Here is a 20,338-nt window from a genome sequence, read left to right as displayed (position 1 = left end):
TTACTTGAATCGGAGCTGCTGTATGATGATCCTGTCTCTAACTTTAAATCTATTGTACGTCATGGTATTAAATGCTAAACAGTATTGTATTATTCCAAACTTGTACTATGTGTCATGTAAGTATGTCTATGTATATCTATGTATGTTTATGTATGTCCATATACCATGGGTCATGCAAGTATGTCTATGTACGTCATATATACTTCTATGTAATGCGATGTATGTCTACTGTTCTACATATTTTCAAAAGATGTCAGGTTCAAATATGAAATGAGCATTTCTCAATGATTTTGCCTCCAGAATTCAAATCTGACAGTGAAAATTTTTAGTTGGCTCTTGTTTCTATGATATCAAATAATTTTCCTTTTACTGCTGCAAATAAAGTTTCAGTACATTGAAACATTATTGTTTTTGAAAATATAAAGATGCTGAATATTTTGTTATGCCAATTTTCTAATATTGATGTAGAGGAAACTTGGCAACAATTCAAATAAATAAAGCAAGTCTAAACCATAAACAGCTAGAGAAATTACCCTACAAAATTTGGTCCTCATTCAGTGACAACTATTTTTTGCTGGTCTCTTGTACTCCTGTTTCAGATCATGTTTTACAATTGTCCAACGGTAATCTGCAAGCATTTATGAATCCCATTTTCCTTGATAGCTTTTCTCAATTGCTGTAGAATTTTGGTGAAATCTATAACCATGCTCATCTGTCACTGCTCTGCAGTTTGGCTGAAAAAAGTGTAGATGCAAATGTAAGAAATAAATCTTTAAGGACATACTACCGACAAGATTCTTATATGTTTTGAATAAATATTTCCACCAACTCTTCAACTATATCTGCTCTTGAGTTTCCCCCAAAAATAGTTACCACTAATGCAAATGTTCCCATTGCCTTTTCCTTGCCCTGTAGCAAACTGAGAAACTCCTTATTTTGAAGAAGCTTATGAATCTGAGGTCCAACAAAGACTCCTTCCTTTATCTTTGCTTTACTCAACCTTGGAAATTTATCAATGAGATTATGAGAATGTATTTTCATTTTTATAAATTGACTTTTCAAAGTTCAGTATTTGGTTGGCTTTCTCCAGATCATTGGGACTTTAATGATGCATATAGCATGTCATGAGCAGCTGTCAGTTCCCACATCATGATGTGCTATGTCCATCATGGATGTAAACTGTTACTGTGGGAAAACCAAAAGAGGGCAGGATGATCTCTTGCTCCAGATTAAAAAAACAATACCACTTTGGGGCGAAATGCTGGAACCAACCTTACGATTATACGGTCCTCCAAGATGCGGAGATATGGGTCCTTTGTAGATAAGCCTGGAATTCCTCCAACCCATGTTGTTGTCGTTATTGCAACCATGAACACTGTCTTGGCGGATAGGTTTCCTTTGGAGATCTGGTCCTGTGGTTCATATGGAGAATCAAAGAGACAGTTGAGGACTATCCCAAGGTCCCATGGAGATACAAAAGCCCTCACGGTAGGTTTTGGCCTCTGGGTGGCTTTCACAAACCTCTCAATCCAGGGGTGAGATGCGATTGAGACGTCAAAGAAGGAGTTGAGTGCCGCAATCTGGACCGTCAAAGTGTTTTGTTTTATTCCTTTACCAATCCCCAATTGCAAGAAATCCAGAGTTCTTGGAATGTCTGGATGCGCACTGTCTGTCGGTTTCATGCCTAGAAAAGTGCAGAATGTCTTCCAGGCCTTCTTGAATATGGACCTTGTAACCAGTTTTCTACTTGCCTGGAGTGTAGAGATAACCTCATACAACAGGCCCTTTTGTCTTAGGAATTTTCTTTCAGTATCCAAGCTGACACGTGCAACTGTTGTATGTCCTGGTGTACTACTGGACCCTGTTGTAGGCGATCTGGTACTAGAGGGACAAAGGTTGGTCCTTTCCAAGCTAGGCTCTTCAGCAGGGAAAACCAGCTTCGTCTGGGCCAAAAAGAAACGATCATCAACACCTTGCATCTGTCCTCCTTGATCTTCACGAGCACACTGGGAATCAGAGGAAATAGTGGGAATGCATAAGCAAACTCCATGTTCCAGGGCTGTGACATGGCATCCACCGCTGTGGGGTTGTCCCAAAGATTCAGGGAAAAGAATTTTTCTAACTTTGTGTTGTTGCTTCAAGCGAATAGATCCACTTGCAGAAGGCCCCATCTTCTGACCAACTCCTGGAACAAATTCTTTTTGAGCTCCCACTCTGATGGATCTATCTTTTGTCTGCTGAGATAGTCCACCACTTTGTTGTCTGCTCCTTGTAGGTGCACTGCTGTAATAGTCAAGACTGAAGTTTCTGCCCAACGAAAGACCTCTGCTGTTAGTGATTGTAGTGTAGGATGTGTTGAGCCTCCTTGATGGCGTATGAAGGATACTGCCGTCATGTTGTCTGTGAGAATCCTGATGTGACGGTTTTGGAAAAGATATGAGTTTTTTTTGAGGGTTTCACAAATGGCTCCGAGCTCCCTGTAATTCGAGGATCTGCCTCGTACTTCTGCTCGCCAAGAGCCCTGGAAGAATTTGGTTCCCATGTGAGCACCCCATCCCGAATTGCTTGTTTCGGTAGTGAGAGTAATACATGGTGAACAGTCCCAAGGAACTCTGACTCAGAGGTTCGTCCTGTCTTCCCACCACCAAAGGGATTCCCTGAGTGCATGAGGAAGGGAGATCTTGTTTTAAGACCACCGGGAGCTGATTATGGCTGACAGGACCAGCTTGTGGAGGTCCCTGGAGTGGGCCTGACTTCATGTAACTTTTGGGATGCAAAATGTCATCAGATCCAGGACGCTCATGACTTATCAGACTGTGGTCTTTCGGTTTCTCCTGAAAGTACGGATAATGCGTGCGATACTTCTTGCCTTCTCATCTGGTAGAAATGATAATCTCATGCCAGAGTCCAGTAAGACTCCCAAGAAGGCTTTCCTGATATCTACTTGGAAGTTGGACTTCTTGGCATTTATCACCCAGCCCAAGGAACAGAGAGTTCTGAGGGTGGAGTCCAGGTTCAGAGTTAACTCTTGCTAGTTATCTGCTGCCAGAAGGAAATTGTCTAAATAGGGTACTATCGGCACCCCTTTTCCCTGAGGAAGGCTACTGCTTCGGCCATCAACTTTGTAAATGTTTGCGGAGCTGAGGACAGGCCGAAGGGGAGGCATCGGAACTGGAAGTGGAAAACACAACCTTCCCTCTCTAGTGCAAACCTGAGGAATCTCTGGCAGGATGGCTGGATGGCTACATGATAATACGCCTCCTTTAAATCTATTGTGGCCATAAATGCATCTTTGTTTAAGAGAGGGGTTGTAGATTTTATCAAATCCATATGGAATTTTTTGTACCTCACCCATCTGTTTAGTGGTTTTAGGTTTATAATGGTCCTGAATTCCCCTGACGGCTTTCTTATTGGAAAGAGGGTGAAATGGTGGCCTCTCAATTGTTCCGCTATTGAGACAGGGACTACTGCTTTTGATGCTATCAGTTTCTCTATATCCAATAAGCTGACCTGAATCCAATAGAAAATAGGAAGGAACTAAAGCTCAGAGTTCAAAGAAAGAGCCCATGAAACTTTTAGGATTTGAAAAGTGTTTGTGTGTAAGAATGGCCCAAAATCACACCTGAGCAATGCATGCGACTAGTTTCTCCATACAGGACACGTCATGAAGCTGTCAGAAAAAAGAAAGGCTTTTGTACTAAGTATTAATTAAATTGCAGTAAGTGTGTTCAATACTTTTTCCCTGTGTCAGCTTTCTTTGTTACACAGTTCGAAATTTGTGAACATCTATGGTTTTATCTCTGTGCCTGTGAGCGTTCTATGGGTTGTTACATACATCTGGAGAGAAATTCAAGTCAATAGCAATTTGAATTCATGAGGTTTCTACAAATGTATTAAATCTTGTTCTTAAAGAAGCTCTCCAATTATGTTTCTTATTCATTATATGTGTGTGGGTATAAATGCATGTAGTGTAGTGTTAAGGGTACTTTAAACGCTGCGATATCGGTACTGATATCGCTAGCGAGCGTACCCGCACCCGTCGTTTGTGCGACACGGGCAAGTCGCTGCCCGTGGCACACAACATCGCTAACACCAGTCACACGGACTTACCTTCCCTGCGACGTCACCGTGGCCGGTGAACCGCCTCCTTTCTAAGGAGGCGGTTCGGGCGCCGTCACAGCAAAGTCACGCGGCAGCCGTCCAATAGAAGTGGAGGGGCGGAGATGAGCGGGATGTAACATCCTGCCCTCCTCCTGCCTTCTGCATTGCCGGTGGACGCAGGTAAGGAGATGTTCGTCGTTCCAGCGGTGTCACACGTAGCGATGTGTGCTGCCGCAGGAACGACGAACAACATCGTACCTGCAGCAGCAACGATATTAAGGAAATGGACGACCTGTCAATGAGCAACGATTTTTCACGTTTTTGCGCTCATTGATCGTCGCTCATTGGTGTCACACGCTGCGATGTCGCTAACGGCGCCGGATGTGTGTCACTAATGATGTGACCCCGACGATATATCGTTAGCGATGTTACAGCGTGTAAAGCACCCTTTAGTGTATGATATAAAGTATTCACCTACCACTGCATTTTCTTTGCAACTATCAAGCTAACATTATTTTGTGTGCATGAGCTGAAAGTGTATTTTACATTGTAAGTCTATGGAGCCTCATTCTGACACTATAGATTTACATTGTAAAATTCACTTTTGGGTCACACAAAGCACACTGTGGCCCAGAGAGTCTGCAGATCAGTGATATCACTCAGAAGATGAGCACAACGGCAATGGATCCTTCACACTACATTACATGCATCTATACACACATTTAATGAATAAAAAAAAGTCCTGATTTAATCATATTTATATAATTTCATCAAAGTTTTCAATGGAGGTTTATGATGTGATATATAATAGATAAATACAAAGGGAAAATAATGATTTGATACACTGTCGATTTTGCAAGTTTTCCCTCCTACAAAGCATGGGGAGGTTTGTAATTTTTATTGTAGTTACACTTCAACTGTGACAGAAAAAATAAAACAAAAAAATACAGAATATCACATTTGTATGATTTTTAAATAATTTGCATTTATTGCATAAATAAGTATTTGATAGAATAGAAAAACAGAACTTAATGTTTGGTATGGAAAGTTTTGCTTGCAATTGCAGAGGTCAGATGTTTCCTGTTATTGTGGACCAAGTTTGCACACACTGCAACAGGGATTTTAGCCTACTCCTCTCTACAGATCCCCTCCAGTTTTTTCCGATTTTGGGGCTGTCGTTCAACAACATTGAGTTTCAGCTGCCTCCAAAGATGTTCTATTTTGTTCAAGTCTGGACACTGGCTAGGCCACTACAGAACCTTTAAATGTTTCTTTCTTCTTATGGACCCATTCCTTAGCTGCCCTGGCTGTGTTTTTCAGGTCATTGTAATACTGGAAGACCCAGCCACGACCCATCTTCAATGCTCTTAATGACCAAAGAAGGTTGTTGGCCAATATCTTGCGTTACATGACCCCATCCATCTTCCCTTCAATACGATGCAGTCATCCTGTCCCCTTTCCAGAAAAGCATCTCCAAAGTATGATGTTTCCACCCTCATGCTTCATGTCATGGTTAGGACAGTGTTATTGCGGTTGTACTTGTCCTTCTTTTTCCTCCAAACATGGCAAGTGGAGTTGCTACCAAAGAGTTCTATTTCGGTTTCGTCTGACCACATGGCCTTCTCCCATACTTCTTTTGGATCATCCAGATGGTCATTGGTGAACTTCAAATGGGCCTGGACATATGCTGATGTGAGCAGGGGACCTTGCATGCCCTGCAGGATTTTAATCCCTGATGGCGTAGTGTGTTATCAACGGTAATCTTTAGGACTGTGGTCACAGCTCTCTTAAGGTCATTGACCAGGTCCTCCCATGTAGTTCTGAGCTGATTCCTGACCTTTCTCAGAATCATCCTTACCTCACAAGGCAAGATCTTGCATGGAGCCTCAGACCGAGTAACACTGACAGTAATCCTGTGTTTCTTCCATTTTCTAATAATTGTGCCAACAGTTGTTACCTTCTCACAAAGCTGCTTGCTTATTGTCCTGTAGCCTATCCCAGTCTTGTGCAGGTCTACAATTTTGTCCCTGGTATCCTTAGGTCCCTTTCACACGTCAGTGATTCTGGTACGTTTGTGCTTTTTTTTTTACGTACCAGAATCACTGACATACGCAGACCCATTCTAATCAATGGGTCTGCTCACACATCAGTGATTTTTCACTGAACGTGTCTCCGTGCAGCGTGCTCCCTTGGCCGTGATTCTGCACGGAGACATGTCAGTTTTTGTCTGGCATCACTGATGACCCACGGACCACACTATGCTGTGATCCGTGTGTGATCAGTGAAACACGTACAAGAAAATCACGGACATATTAAATATTAAACATTTTCAACTTACCTTGCCTGTGATTCGCTATGCCTGCTCCGCTCTCGGCAGCTCCTGCCTGGCTCATGAATATTCATGAAAGCAGGAACTGCCGACCTGGAAGTAGCTGCAGAGAGCGGTGGGTGGACGCTGCAGAGCCAGAGACTTCAGCACCATGGACAGCATCAGTGAAGGCAGGTGAGTAATGTCCATATGCAATCACGGGATCACGGATTGCACATGGACAACCCACGTGTGCCGTGAATCACGGTACACGGAGGGACATGTGCATGTTTTACACGTCAGTGTTTTTCACTGACGTGTGAAACGGGCCTTAGACAGCTGTTTGGTCTTGGCCATGGTGGAAACGTTAGAGTGTGATTGTTTGACAAGTGTCTTTTATACAGATAATGAGTTCAAACAGGTGCAATTAGTACTTGTAATTAGTGCAGAGTAGGAGGGTTTCTTAGAGAAAAAAATAAGAGGTCTGTGAGAGCCAGAATTCCTGCTGGTTAGTAGGTGATCAAATATTTTTTCCATACAATAAAATACAAATGTATTGTTTAAAAATCATACTATGATTTTCTGGATTTTTTTTTATTCTGTCTGTCACAGTTGAAGTTTACCTACAAAAAAAAATTACAGACCTCTCCATTCTTTATAGGTGGGAAAACTTGCAACATCGTCAGTCTATCAAATACTTATTTTCTCCACTGTACATAAATACACTTGTAAATTACATTTAGGTATCCAAGTATAAAAAGAGATAACAGACAGAGCCTAGTCCAGGGAAGCGTAGAATATACGGCAGGTCATCTGAAACTTTAGTAGCACAAGATGATAACAACTTTGATATTAATAGAGCACATATTCTGGTTGAAATCCATGCCATATTGTTGCTAGCAGAGGGACTTGCAGAAAAGAAAGGCAATAGAAGAGTAGAAGTTTGGGTAATCCCCTGCCAGTCTTTCAATTCTGGCATTAAATTGAAGCGTCAAGAAATCTGAGATAAACTGGCTGGTAGGGATATATACCCTATATATATATTTAGAAACCAATTTAAAAAGCTGGTACTGACACTAATAAATATCATCCCTTGAATTCTCAGGTTTTACACATAGGCTGCTTACATCAAAGTTGGCAAGACAGTTATGAACCCAGCTTTGTGCATTGGAGCATTGTCACATTAAATCAAGAAAGCACCCTTTTCAAATTGTTGCTGAAAAGATGAGTATTTCCTTTCACCAGAACTAAGCTCCAGCTCAAGCCATGAAACCGTATCATTATCAACATTCATTCTTTACATTTCGCACCACCGTTTTACAAGAAGTATTCTTCCATCTACAAAATCCAGCTTACTTTTATTGTCAGAAAGCAAAACATTAATTTAGCAGGATTTCTATTTATAGGTTCATGTACCTCTTCCAAAGATAACTTCAGTAATACCGTTACATGGCCAGTCTGTTTCTCCATTACTTAGAAATCAGTAATGAGGCTGAAGGACTCTGGTGAATCTGAAGCCTCAGTCAGTCCAGCTCTATTCCCAACCTAGCACCTCCTCCTGGCTCATTTGTATGAACTCACACAACATAGAGGCTGTCAGTCAAGAAGGAGGAAGCAAGGCTGGGGGGGGGTAGAGCTGGAGTGACACAGGCTTCAGATCTACAGCCTCATTCGCATACAAATACAAATGCTAATTTCTCATTAGCGGAGTAAAGATCTAGCCATGTAAAGGTATTAATAGTCTTGTCTTTGAAAGAGATACATGCAAATATAAATAGTTTGGGCTATGAAATCCTGCTAATAGATTCAGTTTAAGGCCCTATGCACATTAGACCAAAGTCATCGAGATTGATGAACACGCTAATGTGTACAAAGGCCTCCCAACTGTACCCATTATGATGATGTTGGGGTAGAGAAGGATTTGGCTTGTTGATTTTTAACAGTAATTTTTCTTCTCCCTGAAAATAAACCATCGCCAAGTGTGTCCGGAAGGTGTTCTCTCATAGAGAACACAGGGGTTATACATTCCTGTTTATAAGAGAGCTGAGAGATATAGCTGTTGGCCAAAACGGCCGCTTAGCCAACAAGGGGTCTTTACAGGTCCTCTTCTAAAAACAGTGCTCCGATAAAGGTCACTCCAGCATGGACCGTTGTATACCTTACTTGTAATTATCATTAGTGCTATGAAGTAGAAGGGATGGACATATTCTGGCCTTGTAATCTTTTCTATTTATCCTATAAGGAAAGCAAAGATTTGCACTGACGAGCAGAGAGAATTCACCTTGATAATGCGACTGCTGTGTTCTGCCGTGTTCGGTGGAAATTGCTCTTAGCTAATTATCTTCTCAGTTGTAGGAACAATCCGGTATATATTTGCAGTCTGTAACTTTGCTTTTATTAGCAATTCCAGATACACTTGTGGATAGAAGAAATGATGCTACATATAGAAGACTCATCTGAAAATTTTAAGATCTAATTATAGATAGGACAACAAAAGTCCTGCGCTTCTTATGATGGGAGAAACGTGATACTACGAGACAATGCAGATTAACCGCACTTATGTGTTTATATACTACACACAAATAGGTGACACGCTTAAATTTATAATACAATAAGGTATCTAGATTCCTTGCAGCGCTGACTTTATAGGATAATAGAATAATGGAAGTAATATAGAAAATCCATTCCTGGCAGAAGTCTTGGAGCTTAGGTCTTACTGCTTGTTCAGAAACAAGATTTTGCAGGCTTGAATTTAATATTCGAATTGTTGCAGTGATATCCCTTATGGCTTTTTAGAGCTCAGTATTCATAAATGGAGATAATTCAGTGTTTATTGTTTTCTCCAAATATTGAAATAGAATTGCCCTGTAGTCTCTGTGATGTATTCCGCTCTGCTTTTTAATCTGTGGTATTTCATTATTTTATTTCATGCATTTTTTATGTGGATGACCAGTGCATGGGGTATTTTCTTATAGTTTCCAAGGATTATATATGTTATTATTTATATTGCTGGAAGGTTAAGTCATAGGAACCATAACAAGGACGCTTATAAATAGTTTTTACTAGCCACTATATAAATGATTACTGAGGAAATAAAGCTTTCCATATATTGCAGTTCTGGGCAACTCTGGCCCTTAGGTTACAGCTACACGGCACATTTTACTATGCACTTGGTTACTTAGTCGTCATAATGCATTCCAGGAACATCCATATTGGAGCAGTTACACTTCTAGGAAGACCACCTCCGCATCCAGAATGTTTTGATGCAACATTATTGAAAATTGTACTTTGTAAAACACAATAGATCAGTTTGTCCACAATGCAATTCTTATTGTTTGCTTTTGAGCTTTCCATTGGGGTATACGTTAGGACAAACCAACATGGGTCTACAATGAAATGCTATAGTATGTAAACAATGAATATAGGACATAGTTTCTATAGCAGTAATGCAATTCCTATGTTCAATAAAATGAGGTACTTGGTGCACAAATTGGACAATTCATGAGAGTCCTACAGCCAGTGAGAAGGTGTAACCCTTTATTGGGACCCTAACCATATGTGCCTCTATTCATGCTTAAAACCTACAATTTCAAGAGCAGGCAAGATCCAGCTTTGATTATAAACAACCCAAGCTGATGAATATAAAAAGACTGACCAGCACCTCCAAGAATAAGATAAGTGTGAACAGGTGTTAGCTGAGATAACTAGTAAATCTATTAAAAAAAAAATCAGCTGCACTCTGTACGTAACACACAAATTAGAGCTGGATCCTGCCTACCCTTAAAATTGTAGGTTTTCTGCTCAGATAGAGGCTTATAAAGTTAGGGTCTCAATAAAGAGATACACCTTGTCACTGGCTCTTGGGCTCTCATGAATTGGCTAATTTGTGCACTAACATAGTTTATATAGCAGTAATTCAATCTCCTATATTCAAGGTTTACATACTATAGCATTTCAGACTTCAGCTGTATTATTTTTGTTATATTTATTTACTACTTGTCTTAGATTGCACCTGTTCACACTTGTCTTATTCTTGGAGGTGGTGGTCAGTTTTTTGATATTTGCAATCAAACAAGTCACACTACTGGTCATAACTATTGGCTGTGCATATAAAACTGATATGGTCGACTTCGGATCATCAGATATTTTTATGATCTGCAGAATAATTTTGACTTTGGGAAGAGGGAAATGGAAGATTTTAAGGTACGGTGTGAATCAATTGTCTTTTAAAGCACCACTCCAGAGTTTTTTGTTTTTTTGTACTGTACTTATACTTGTCCTCCGGCAGTTTCACCTTATTACATCGTTGTCCCGGTATTGTGGCCCTATAACTTCTAATTGGTCGGAAGTCAAAAATGCTGTCGTAAGGTGTAAATGCAACTTAGAACGACGCTCTCATAGACTTGTATTGAAAACCAGGAAAGTAATAAAAATAGTGTGATGCCCGGGCGCTGCAAGAACCAAATCCACTTGGGGCTAAAACGTTTTTCCTTTATTTAAACACACAATGCGTTTCTGGGACAGTCTGTCCCCTTCATCAGGTGTCATCACATTCTCATGGATCATCCCCTATAAATAGTGGATAAACAGGTAATTAAATTATTTAATTGATCAATTAACATAAGATGAAATGCCTTAATGAAACCATGGAAAGGATTTCTACATACAAAAATACATCCATATCTATATATACACATATACTAATATACACATCTGCTTAAAGCAAAATCATTTCTGTTCCGAACCTTAAGAATGGAACAAGTAAGTGAAAAAAGATTTTGTATGTAGACAATACGAAAATAGTGATAAATCCTGTAAAATACTGAAAATATACATTAAAAGAAAAAGAAAATCTCTCTCTCTCTCTATCTATTTATATATATATATATATATATATATATATATATATATATATATATATATATAAAATAGACAATAGATATATAAAATATATGACTTGCATTGAAATAAAATAGACTTGTATTGAGCATGTTCCATGAAACACTAGAGCTACTGGTAGATCACAACTTGCCGGAGACCGACTGGAGCATTGCTGGGAACAGATGATGATGGTGGTGGGTGAGTATAAGACAGGGGACTTAGGGGTTCTTTGCACACTACAACATCGCAGGTGTGATGTTGGTGGGGTCAAATCGAAAGTGACGCACATCCGGCTTCACTGTTGACATCTGAGTGTGTAAATAATTTTTGATATGATTAACGAGCGCAAAAGCATTGAAATCGTATCATCGTTGTAGCGTCGGTCATTTCCATAATTTCGGAAGGACCGATGTTACGATGTTGTTCCTCGTTCATGCGGCAGCACACATCGCTGTGTGTGAAGCCGCAGGAGCGAGGAACATCACCTTACCTGCGTCCCGGCTGCAATGAGGAAGGAAAGAGGTGGGCGGGATGTTTACGTCCTGCTCATCTCTGCCCCTCCGCTTTTATTGACCGCCTGCCGTGTGACGTCGCTGTGACGCCGCATGACCCGCCCCCTTAGGAAGGAGGCGGTTCGCCGGCCAGAGCGATGTTGCAGGGCAGGTAAGTGCATGTGAAGCTGGCGTAGCGATAATGTTCGCTACGGCATCTATCACAAGATATCGCAGCTGCGACAGGGGTGGGGACTATCGCACTCGGCATCGCAGCAATCGGCTTGCGATGTCGTAGTGTGCAAAGTACCCCTTAGATTTAAAGCACAACTCCAGCGCTGAAGTGTAAAGACAAAAACGCTGGAGTGGTGCTTTAGTATGATCTTGGTTTTAAAATGCTAAGAAGCTACTTTACATCCTAAAACAGATTTTGTTTTAGTCTTTCTCATACATGGCAATATTGATATTTTATTTCTATTTCATCTATTGGTAGGTTCTTATTTTTTACCATTTCTGTCCCATTTCCTTTCTGCTTTGATAGTACTAAGTATGCCACGTCGGTGTTAAATATGCTATTTTACTTTTACTAATGGTTTGTGTTAATTTTTTTTATAGGGCTGTAGCAGAAAAATGTATGGCTTTCTGAGAGGAACCAAACAACTGCAAGTGTTAAGATTCCTTGGAATCGCCATTGGTGTTACACAGATCCTAGCTATGATTCTCACCATCACTTTGCTGTGGGCTTTATATTATGATAAGAAGGATCCAAAAACAGAACCAATCCTATCTCTGAGCCATGAAGATGCTCAGCACAACTGCAACACAGTGGAGGTGCCACCACCGAACCATACAAGAATTTGTGATCCAAGGACTACTGCTAATGGATTTAACATATACTTGGAAATGGATGAATTGTGATTGACTGCCATTTAAGTGTCCTTTACATAGCACAATTCTCTACATGGTTGACATAGTAGAGGCGTTCACTGTATAAGAGTCCATGTAATTGTATGGGCTGATCTGACTTTTAACGTACTTTTTACAAGACGGTGGCATGTTTTAAAAAAAAAAATAAGCTAAGTTGGATTTTTTTCATACATATCTATAAAATGATTCATTCTTGCTACCACAGCTTGTTATGGAATCAACATTTGGTCTCTGACAGACAGGAATGAAAAGATAAATATCGGTGCAGGGTTTGACCTTAGTACAGTAAGTTGATTCATTGATTACTGGCTCCTCTATTCGTGGACACATGGCTTCAGGGATGAGGCTCGTATCTGATACCTTTTAGTAATGGTTGTATATATATACTATTTATGTGACCTACTGTTTTACAGGGCATAAAATGTATTGTAGGACATGGTTTCATTGACACAGGGTCAGTTTTACTGGGTGAATGTTTCCCAGGAGGTAAAACTAATCTTTTGTTCTGACAAATTCAGACAGATTGTAAATGAGATACATACATCTTCTATGAGATAAGGCTAGACTTGTTAGAATATTTCTCTCAAGCACCTCCATCAATTTAGCTAATCTATGAGCGGTGAATGTATTTATTGCTACAAATTCATTGCTAAATAATGGAAAGTGTCAGTAATCTATGGGTATAGGTAGGTTTGTGAGAAATATTTACTTTAAAAGGGATTGTCTACTACTAGGACAATCCCTTCTGATTCCACACATTTTTCCTAGGTAAAATAATAGTCTATAGACACCTCCTGTACAAGCGCCGTTCCAGAGATATTCAGGCTCGCGGTGCCAGGGTTCATGTGGGATTGTGACATCACACGAATACTGTGTCAAATCAGCGCCAGCTTCTGTCGCCTCACCAGTGGACCAAATGAGATAATCACCAGGAAGTGAGTGCTGCATCTGTGCTCGTTTCCTGTTGAGTGTTCGTGTGGTCCAAAGGAAGGTGGCGCTGAATTGACGTCACAATGCCACATGAGCCCCGGCACCGCAAGCCTGAAAACCGCTGGAACATATAGCTTTTATTATTTTACACGGGGGAAATGTGGAATCAGAAGGCATTGGCTAGTAGTGGACAATCACTTTAAACTGTTAAAGGGTTGACCCCTTTGTGCAATTTCTTTTTGTTAAAAGGGTCCGGAGAAATTTAAATTATTGCAGATTGTACGACTACTGGGGCTCCATAGAAGAACCTTACAGGAAAATCTCAATGTGCCTGTAGCGCCACCATAAGAAAAATAAAGCATTACACAATTCTTATTGAAAGCAATAAACTGTTCAGAATCAGAACAGAGGGTCCCAGTAAACTCACAATTCTCTAATAGTACTTTTAATATTTATTGCTATAAATACGCATATAAGAAATTACTTATATTTATAAAAATCTGCGCTACACTAAGGTTATTACTGAAAACCTATTTTTTTATTTTTATTTTTATTACAAAATAGGGATTTAATTTAATACTTGTAAAAATAGGGTTACAATCTTACAATATGAAAAATACATTACACATATATTGCACAATTATAAGACATACACATTCTTTTAAAAGATGGAGCCGCGGCTGGTGGCTGCCACCTAAAAATCAATCACTTGAGGAAAGAGGAGATTGTCCGCTATAACCAAGTTATTATAGGAGTATACAGAAAAAAAACATTATTCCACAGGATAAATAGACAAGTATTTGGCAATATATATATATATATATATATATATATATATATATATATAAATCAATCGTCCCGCTGAAATTGAGAGCAGCAGTAATATGTGGTGTTCAAAAAAAGTTTTCTTTTAGTCTCCTTTTAGATACTAGCGCTCCACATAAGCTAAGATCTCCTCGGTATGTGTAAATTTCCCCACACTCCCGGTGTGTTTGCTCGGTGCAGGTTTGTATCTAGTATCTAAAAGGAGACTAAAAAAACCCTTTTTTTTGAACACCACATATTACCCCTGAATGTGACTATTCATCAAATACTCATATGAATTTATGCTGCTCTCAATTTTAGCGGAGCGATTGATTTTTATATATATATTGCCAAATACTTGTATATTTATCCTGTGGAACAAGTTTTTATTCTGGATACCCCTATAATAACTTGGTTATAGAGGACAATCTCCTCTTTCCTCAATTTATTGGGTTTTTTTTATGGCAGCCGCCGGCCGGAGCTCCATTTTTTAAAAAAATGTATGTCTTATAATTGTGCAATAAATGTGTAATGTGTTTTTCGCATTGTAACATTGTAACCCTATTTTTACAAGTATTAAATTAAATCCCCATTTTGTAGTGAAAATAAAACTAAAAAAACCCCCTTTTTTTCAGTACTAACCTTAGTTTAGCGCAGATTTTTACACATATAAGTAATTTCTTATATGCATATTTATACCAATTGTTATTAATTCAGGCAGAGTGAAGGGTTTTGCCTTAAATCTAGCGGCAAAACTATTGGTATATAGGGGTATTAGCGCTGACCTCCACCCTCACGGGTGTATATTTTCATGCTTTTCATAACTCACTTTCTAAACCACTAAACCCTTTTAATGTACAAAGGAAACATGCTGTAAAATAATTGCATCATTTGCATGTTTACCCTCCAGACATGGACTAGAAACAGGAAGACATGACACATTCTATATTCATTTTAATAGAACATGGATCCTAACGTTTTTGTTGAGAGATTCAGGCTTGGCGTTCATGCATTATATTCCTGGAAGTCATTACACTGGTTCCCTGCTACAACGAATTATTGCATTGTTTCTTTTCCAATTATTTTTTAAATGTAATATAACAATGGCCTAGTAAGTGTTGGCCAGTAATTGTGGAGTTGTGTGTACTACATAGCCAGTGGTCCTCACAAGACCATGGCCTTTCTGGACTTTTTTTTAAGTCAGAATATGGGAAGAGAAAGTTAAAATGATACATGTAAGTCGGAGCCAGCGCAGATGTTCTTCGCTGTACCTCGTATCCACTTTTTCTACCTTGTAATGACCTCCCATGTATTTTAATATGTACAAATAGTAAATCTAGTCTGTAGCTGAAAACACTATTAACGCGACAGATTAGTCATCTCCAGTGACCTAGTCATGGGAAGCTGCACATGCTGCTTTGAACCGGAGGGAATATTACACATACGGTGGATAGGTACTGAGATATAGAAACATAACTTCAACTGAGAAGTTATTAAAACCTTTAGGATATGTTCACAAATAGCTTTTTTTGACGCATATTATTTTCTGTATAAAAATGCAGGTCAGAAAACTGCAATGAAAATGTTCGTTTCTGATGTGGTTTTGATACTTTTTTGTTTGTTGCTAGGCCATTTTTGTTCTCAATGGAGAAAAACTTCAGTAAAAAATTTACTTGTTTGTTTTTTTAAATGTTTTTTTAACGTATGAAAAATGGAAAAATCACAAAAAGAATGCTTTGTGTGAACAAGCTTTTAGGCTTTGTTCACACAATGAAGATTAGGGACCACTTGTCAATAGTGTTTTTGTCATTTTGAATAAGTGCATATTTTTGTGCAAAAATATTGTAAACTTTGGTGTTTTCAGTTTGAAGCAGATCTGCTAGAATTGGTGGCGCTACAGAGGAGCCGGGCATGGATATGTCCGCCCATCAAATTCAACAAAAGTGTTGGCATTTCTTACATCAGAAATGCCTCTCCAGTCCTTGACTGCACCAGCATTTCTGGCGAGTTGTGACCATTCCCAGTGCTAATGAATCGGTCGCTAATGTTTGGAAACTATAATGGCATCATAAAGCAAGAGAATAAGAGGCTTAGGGGATTGTTCACACCTAGCATTTTTGATGTGTTTCTCCATGCAGTGAAAAATTCACCATTTTACAGTAACTGCAAAATGAATGGGATTTCTGAACTCTCATTCACACAATGCATTTCTTTACTTTGCTTTTTTTTAACCTGTGGGGCTTTTATAAATAAAAATGCAGCATGTCAATTATTTATGTGTTTTTACAATGAGATAAGGATGACTTGGCACAAAAAAGCATAAAAAAAACTTCATTGAAAACGTATGTAATTTCTGCTGCGGTTTTGAGCCATACCTTGCATTCTTCATGCAGAAAAATAATAAATCAAAAACACTGTTTTCTGTTGTCAGAAAACTCTCTTCAGGAACATTATTACAATAAGGCTGGACTCACACGAATGTATGGCATCCTACAGTTAGGTCCAGAAATATTTGGACAGTGACACAAGTTTTGTTATTTTAGCTGTTTACAAAAACATGTTCAGAAATACAATTATATATATAATATGGGCTGAAAGTGCACACTCCCAGCTGCAATATGAGAGTTTTCACATCCAAATCTGAGAAAGGGATTAGGAATCATAGCTCTGTAATGCATAACCTCCTCTTTTTCAAGGGACCAAAAGTAATTGGACAAGGGACTCTAAGGGCTGCAATTAACTCTGAAGGCTTCTCCCTCGTTAACCTGTAATCAATGAAGTAGTTAAAAGGTCTGGGGTTGATTACAGGTGTGTGGTTTTGCATTTGGAAGCTGTTGCTGTGACCAGACCACATGCGGTCTAAGGAACTCTCAATTGAGGTGAAGCAGAACATCCTGAGGCTGAAAAAAAAGAAAAAATCCATCAGAGAGATAGCAGACATGCTTGGAGTAGCAAAATCAACATTCTGAGAAAAAAGGAATTGACTGGTGAGCTTGGGAACTCAAAAAGGCCTGGGCGTCCACGGATGACAACAGTGGTGGATGATCGCCGCATACTTTCTTTGGTGAAGAAGAACCCGTTCACAACATCAACTGAACTCCAGAACACTCTCAGTGAAGTAGGTGTATCTGTCTCTAAGTCAACAGTAAAGAGAAGACTCCATGAAAGTAAATACAAAGGGTTCACATCTAGATGCAAACCATTCATCAATTCCAAAAATAGACAGGCCAGAGTTAAATTTGCTGAAAAACACCTCATGAAGCTACCCAGGAATTCATGAGTGCAAAAAAGTGGAACATTCTGCAATGGCCAAGTCAATCACCAGATCTTAACCCAATTGAGCATGCATTTCACTTGCTCAAATCCAGACTTAAGATGGAAAGACCCACAAACAAGCAAGACCTGAAGGCTGCGGCTGTAAAGGCCTGGCAAAGCATTAAGAAGGAGGAAACCCAGCGTTTGGTGATGTCCATGGGTTCCAGACTTACGGCAGTGATTGCCTCCAAAGGATTCACAACAAAATATTGAAAATTAAAATATTTTGTTTGGGTTTGGTTTATTTGTCCAATTACTTTTGACCTCCTAAAATGTGGAGTGTTTGTAAAGAAATGTGTACAATTCCTACAATTTCTATCAGATATTTTTGTTCAAACCTTCAAATTAAACGTTACAATCTGCACTTGAATTCTGTTGTAGAGGTTTCATTTCAAATCCAATGTGGTGGCATGCAGAGCCCAACTCGCGAAAATTGTGTCACTGTCCAAATATTTCTGGACCTAACTGTATGTGAGAGCATTGGATACAATATGCAAATGACCTCTGGCTCAGTCTCTGTTGTGAGCATGAGCCAAGTGTCATGTGGCTGTGAAGCTGAGGGTGTGCACTGCGGAGGAGAGGGAGTGGTTAATCCCCCCATCTCCTCCATTGTCAGCCTGTGCGTATATCGCACTGCACTGGGATAACATCCGTATGCAGTCCGATGTATCTCTCGCACCCATTCACTTGAATAGGTGTGAGAGATACGGCTCTTGCAGAAAAACGCAGCATGTTGCGACTTTTCTTGCATCCAGAATCTAGATGCGAGAAAACCTGAGCAATTGCTCTCCCTCATTGACTAGCATTGGTCAGAGTGCAATGCGGGATTTTCTCACATTGCACTCGTCCGTTTTTCACGCTCATGTGAGTGTGCCCTAAAAACCAAACTGTGTGTTACTCATCCTGAACTTGGCAACAGCCGATGTACACAGCACAAGCTGCTAAGATTGGTGATTGTCTGCAGTGTGTCTAAATAATGTCAGCGCTGCAGACTAACAACAGTGACCAGGCCAGTGGCCACAGAGAGGGTGAGTAAAGTATATTTTGTTTATGTGCAACTGCACCTGGGGAAATTTTTGGTTTCAGAAAAGTTCTAACACCAATAAATAATATTATAAATGGATAGTTGAAGTGCGCCATGTCAGTACTCACAAATCAGAAAATGAATGTCACATACCCTACATTGTAGCTGAAGAGCGAGAGAATATGGGACAGGTCACTGAGTAATTATAATAAACAGGTGAGTACAAGCACGAGATCCAAGGGCTAATCAAGGCATAATATACACAGCAGGCCGGTCTGCAGGTCATACAAGGAAACCTTAGAGTTCTGTTAAAAAAAAAAGCAAAAAACTGTATTGTCTCTTGGTTTGTCAAACTCATTTATTTCTAATCATTAAATAAAATATGTAATTGGAAAGATGTGTATAGTAAACACAGCTTCTTCATATTAATCTGAACCTGTTACCTGATTCACACCATAATCTGCATGAATTTTTAGGCTGTGTGCACATAGTGCCTTTTTATTGCGTTTTTTGTTCAGTTTTGTCACAAAACTGCAAGCAAATCCTTATGCCAACAAAGACAAAGAAGATCCTGAAGTGTAGTGCACGTGTTGAAATTTTTCCCTTGCAGATTTGGTGCAGAAATAAATCTGCAGCATGTCAGTTCTTTCTGCATTTTTAATGTGTTTTTCACCAATGAAATCGGTGGAAACTACATGGAGAGAATGCATCAAAAATGCGGCAAAAACAGTTTTTGCACTGTGCTTTTCCTGCCAAGAGATGCAGAAATGGTGCAGAAATTTCTGCAACCAAATACTCATTGTGCACATATAGCCTTAAGCAGATCTAGACCTGATGAGGCATTTGTACTTGCTTTGAAAATCCAGATCATAATGGCTGGACAATTTATGTTTTAAGTTTTCTAGCTTGAAATTAAAATGAGAATATTATGAGTTCAACTTAGGTCTCAGTCACATGCTCGTGATTTTTGTTGGATAGTTGGTCATCGGTGTTTTGGATCTGAGTTTCATCAGTATTTGGTTAGTGTTAACCTTTAAACCCTTGGCAGGTACCTGTACATCCAAGGCTATGTCCGTCCCTTGAATGCGGGCTCGCATGCTGAGCCCGCATGATTCCCCACACATATTGGCTGATCTGATCAGCCGACATGTGCAGCTAATGGGCATGTCATGGATTGGTTTCCATTGTGTGTGGCTTTTGCCAATTTCTTGCTTTAATAGCTGTTACTTTTTATTAGGCTATCCACATAATTTTTTGGATCTTTTTCCATTTTGGATCTTTTTCCTTTTTGCTGGAGGTTAAGAGTAAATTATTTAAAAAAGACCTATAAAAGAGGGTTTTTTTTCTTAATTTTTACTCTTTACATAATAACAGTTATTCTTGTTGGTAGTGAAAGGGTTACTACGTTTACTTAGTTTAAACAATGTATCTTCTAGAATGGCAGCAAAGATGTTTGGGGAGACATTGTGAAGTTCCTTCAGGGATTTTATAGCGCTTCACAATCCATGCCTCTGCCATGTATATGAGGCCTTACACTGTATAGATATAAAGATGGCA

At 39.4% G+C, this 20,338-nt stretch overlaps 1 protein-coding gene across 3 annotated transcripts in view; it reads left to right on the top strand.

Annotated features, from left to right (window-relative positions):
* The window catches only part of TSPAN12 (tetraspanin 12), a 281,046-nt gene extending 267,586 nt beyond the window's left edge, over nucleotides 1-13,460 (top strand). For all 3 annotated transcript variants that reach the window (XM_075342523.1, XM_075342525.1, XM_075342522.1), the window contains one exon: nucleotides 12,397-13,460. In XM_075342523.1, coding sequence (XP_075198638.1) covers nucleotides 12,397-12,699 — 303 coding nt within the window. In that variant the 3' untranslated portion in view covers nucleotides 12,700-13,460. The remainder of the gene's footprint in view (nucleotides 1-12,396) is intronic.
* The last annotated feature ends 6,878 nt before the right edge of the window (nucleotides 13,461-20,338 follow it).

This window comes from Anomaloglossus baeobatrachus, chromosome 4 (genome assembly GCF_048569485.1).
Source record: "Anomaloglossus baeobatrachus isolate aAnoBae1 chromosome 4, aAnoBae1.hap1, whole genome shotgun sequence".
Taxonomy (NCBI): domain Eukaryota; kingdom Metazoa; phylum Chordata; class Amphibia; order Anura; family Aromobatidae; genus Anomaloglossus; species Anomaloglossus baeobatrachus.
The sequence above is the reverse complement of the archived record's forward strand: the minus strand, read 5'-3'. Positions and strand labels throughout refer to the sequence as shown.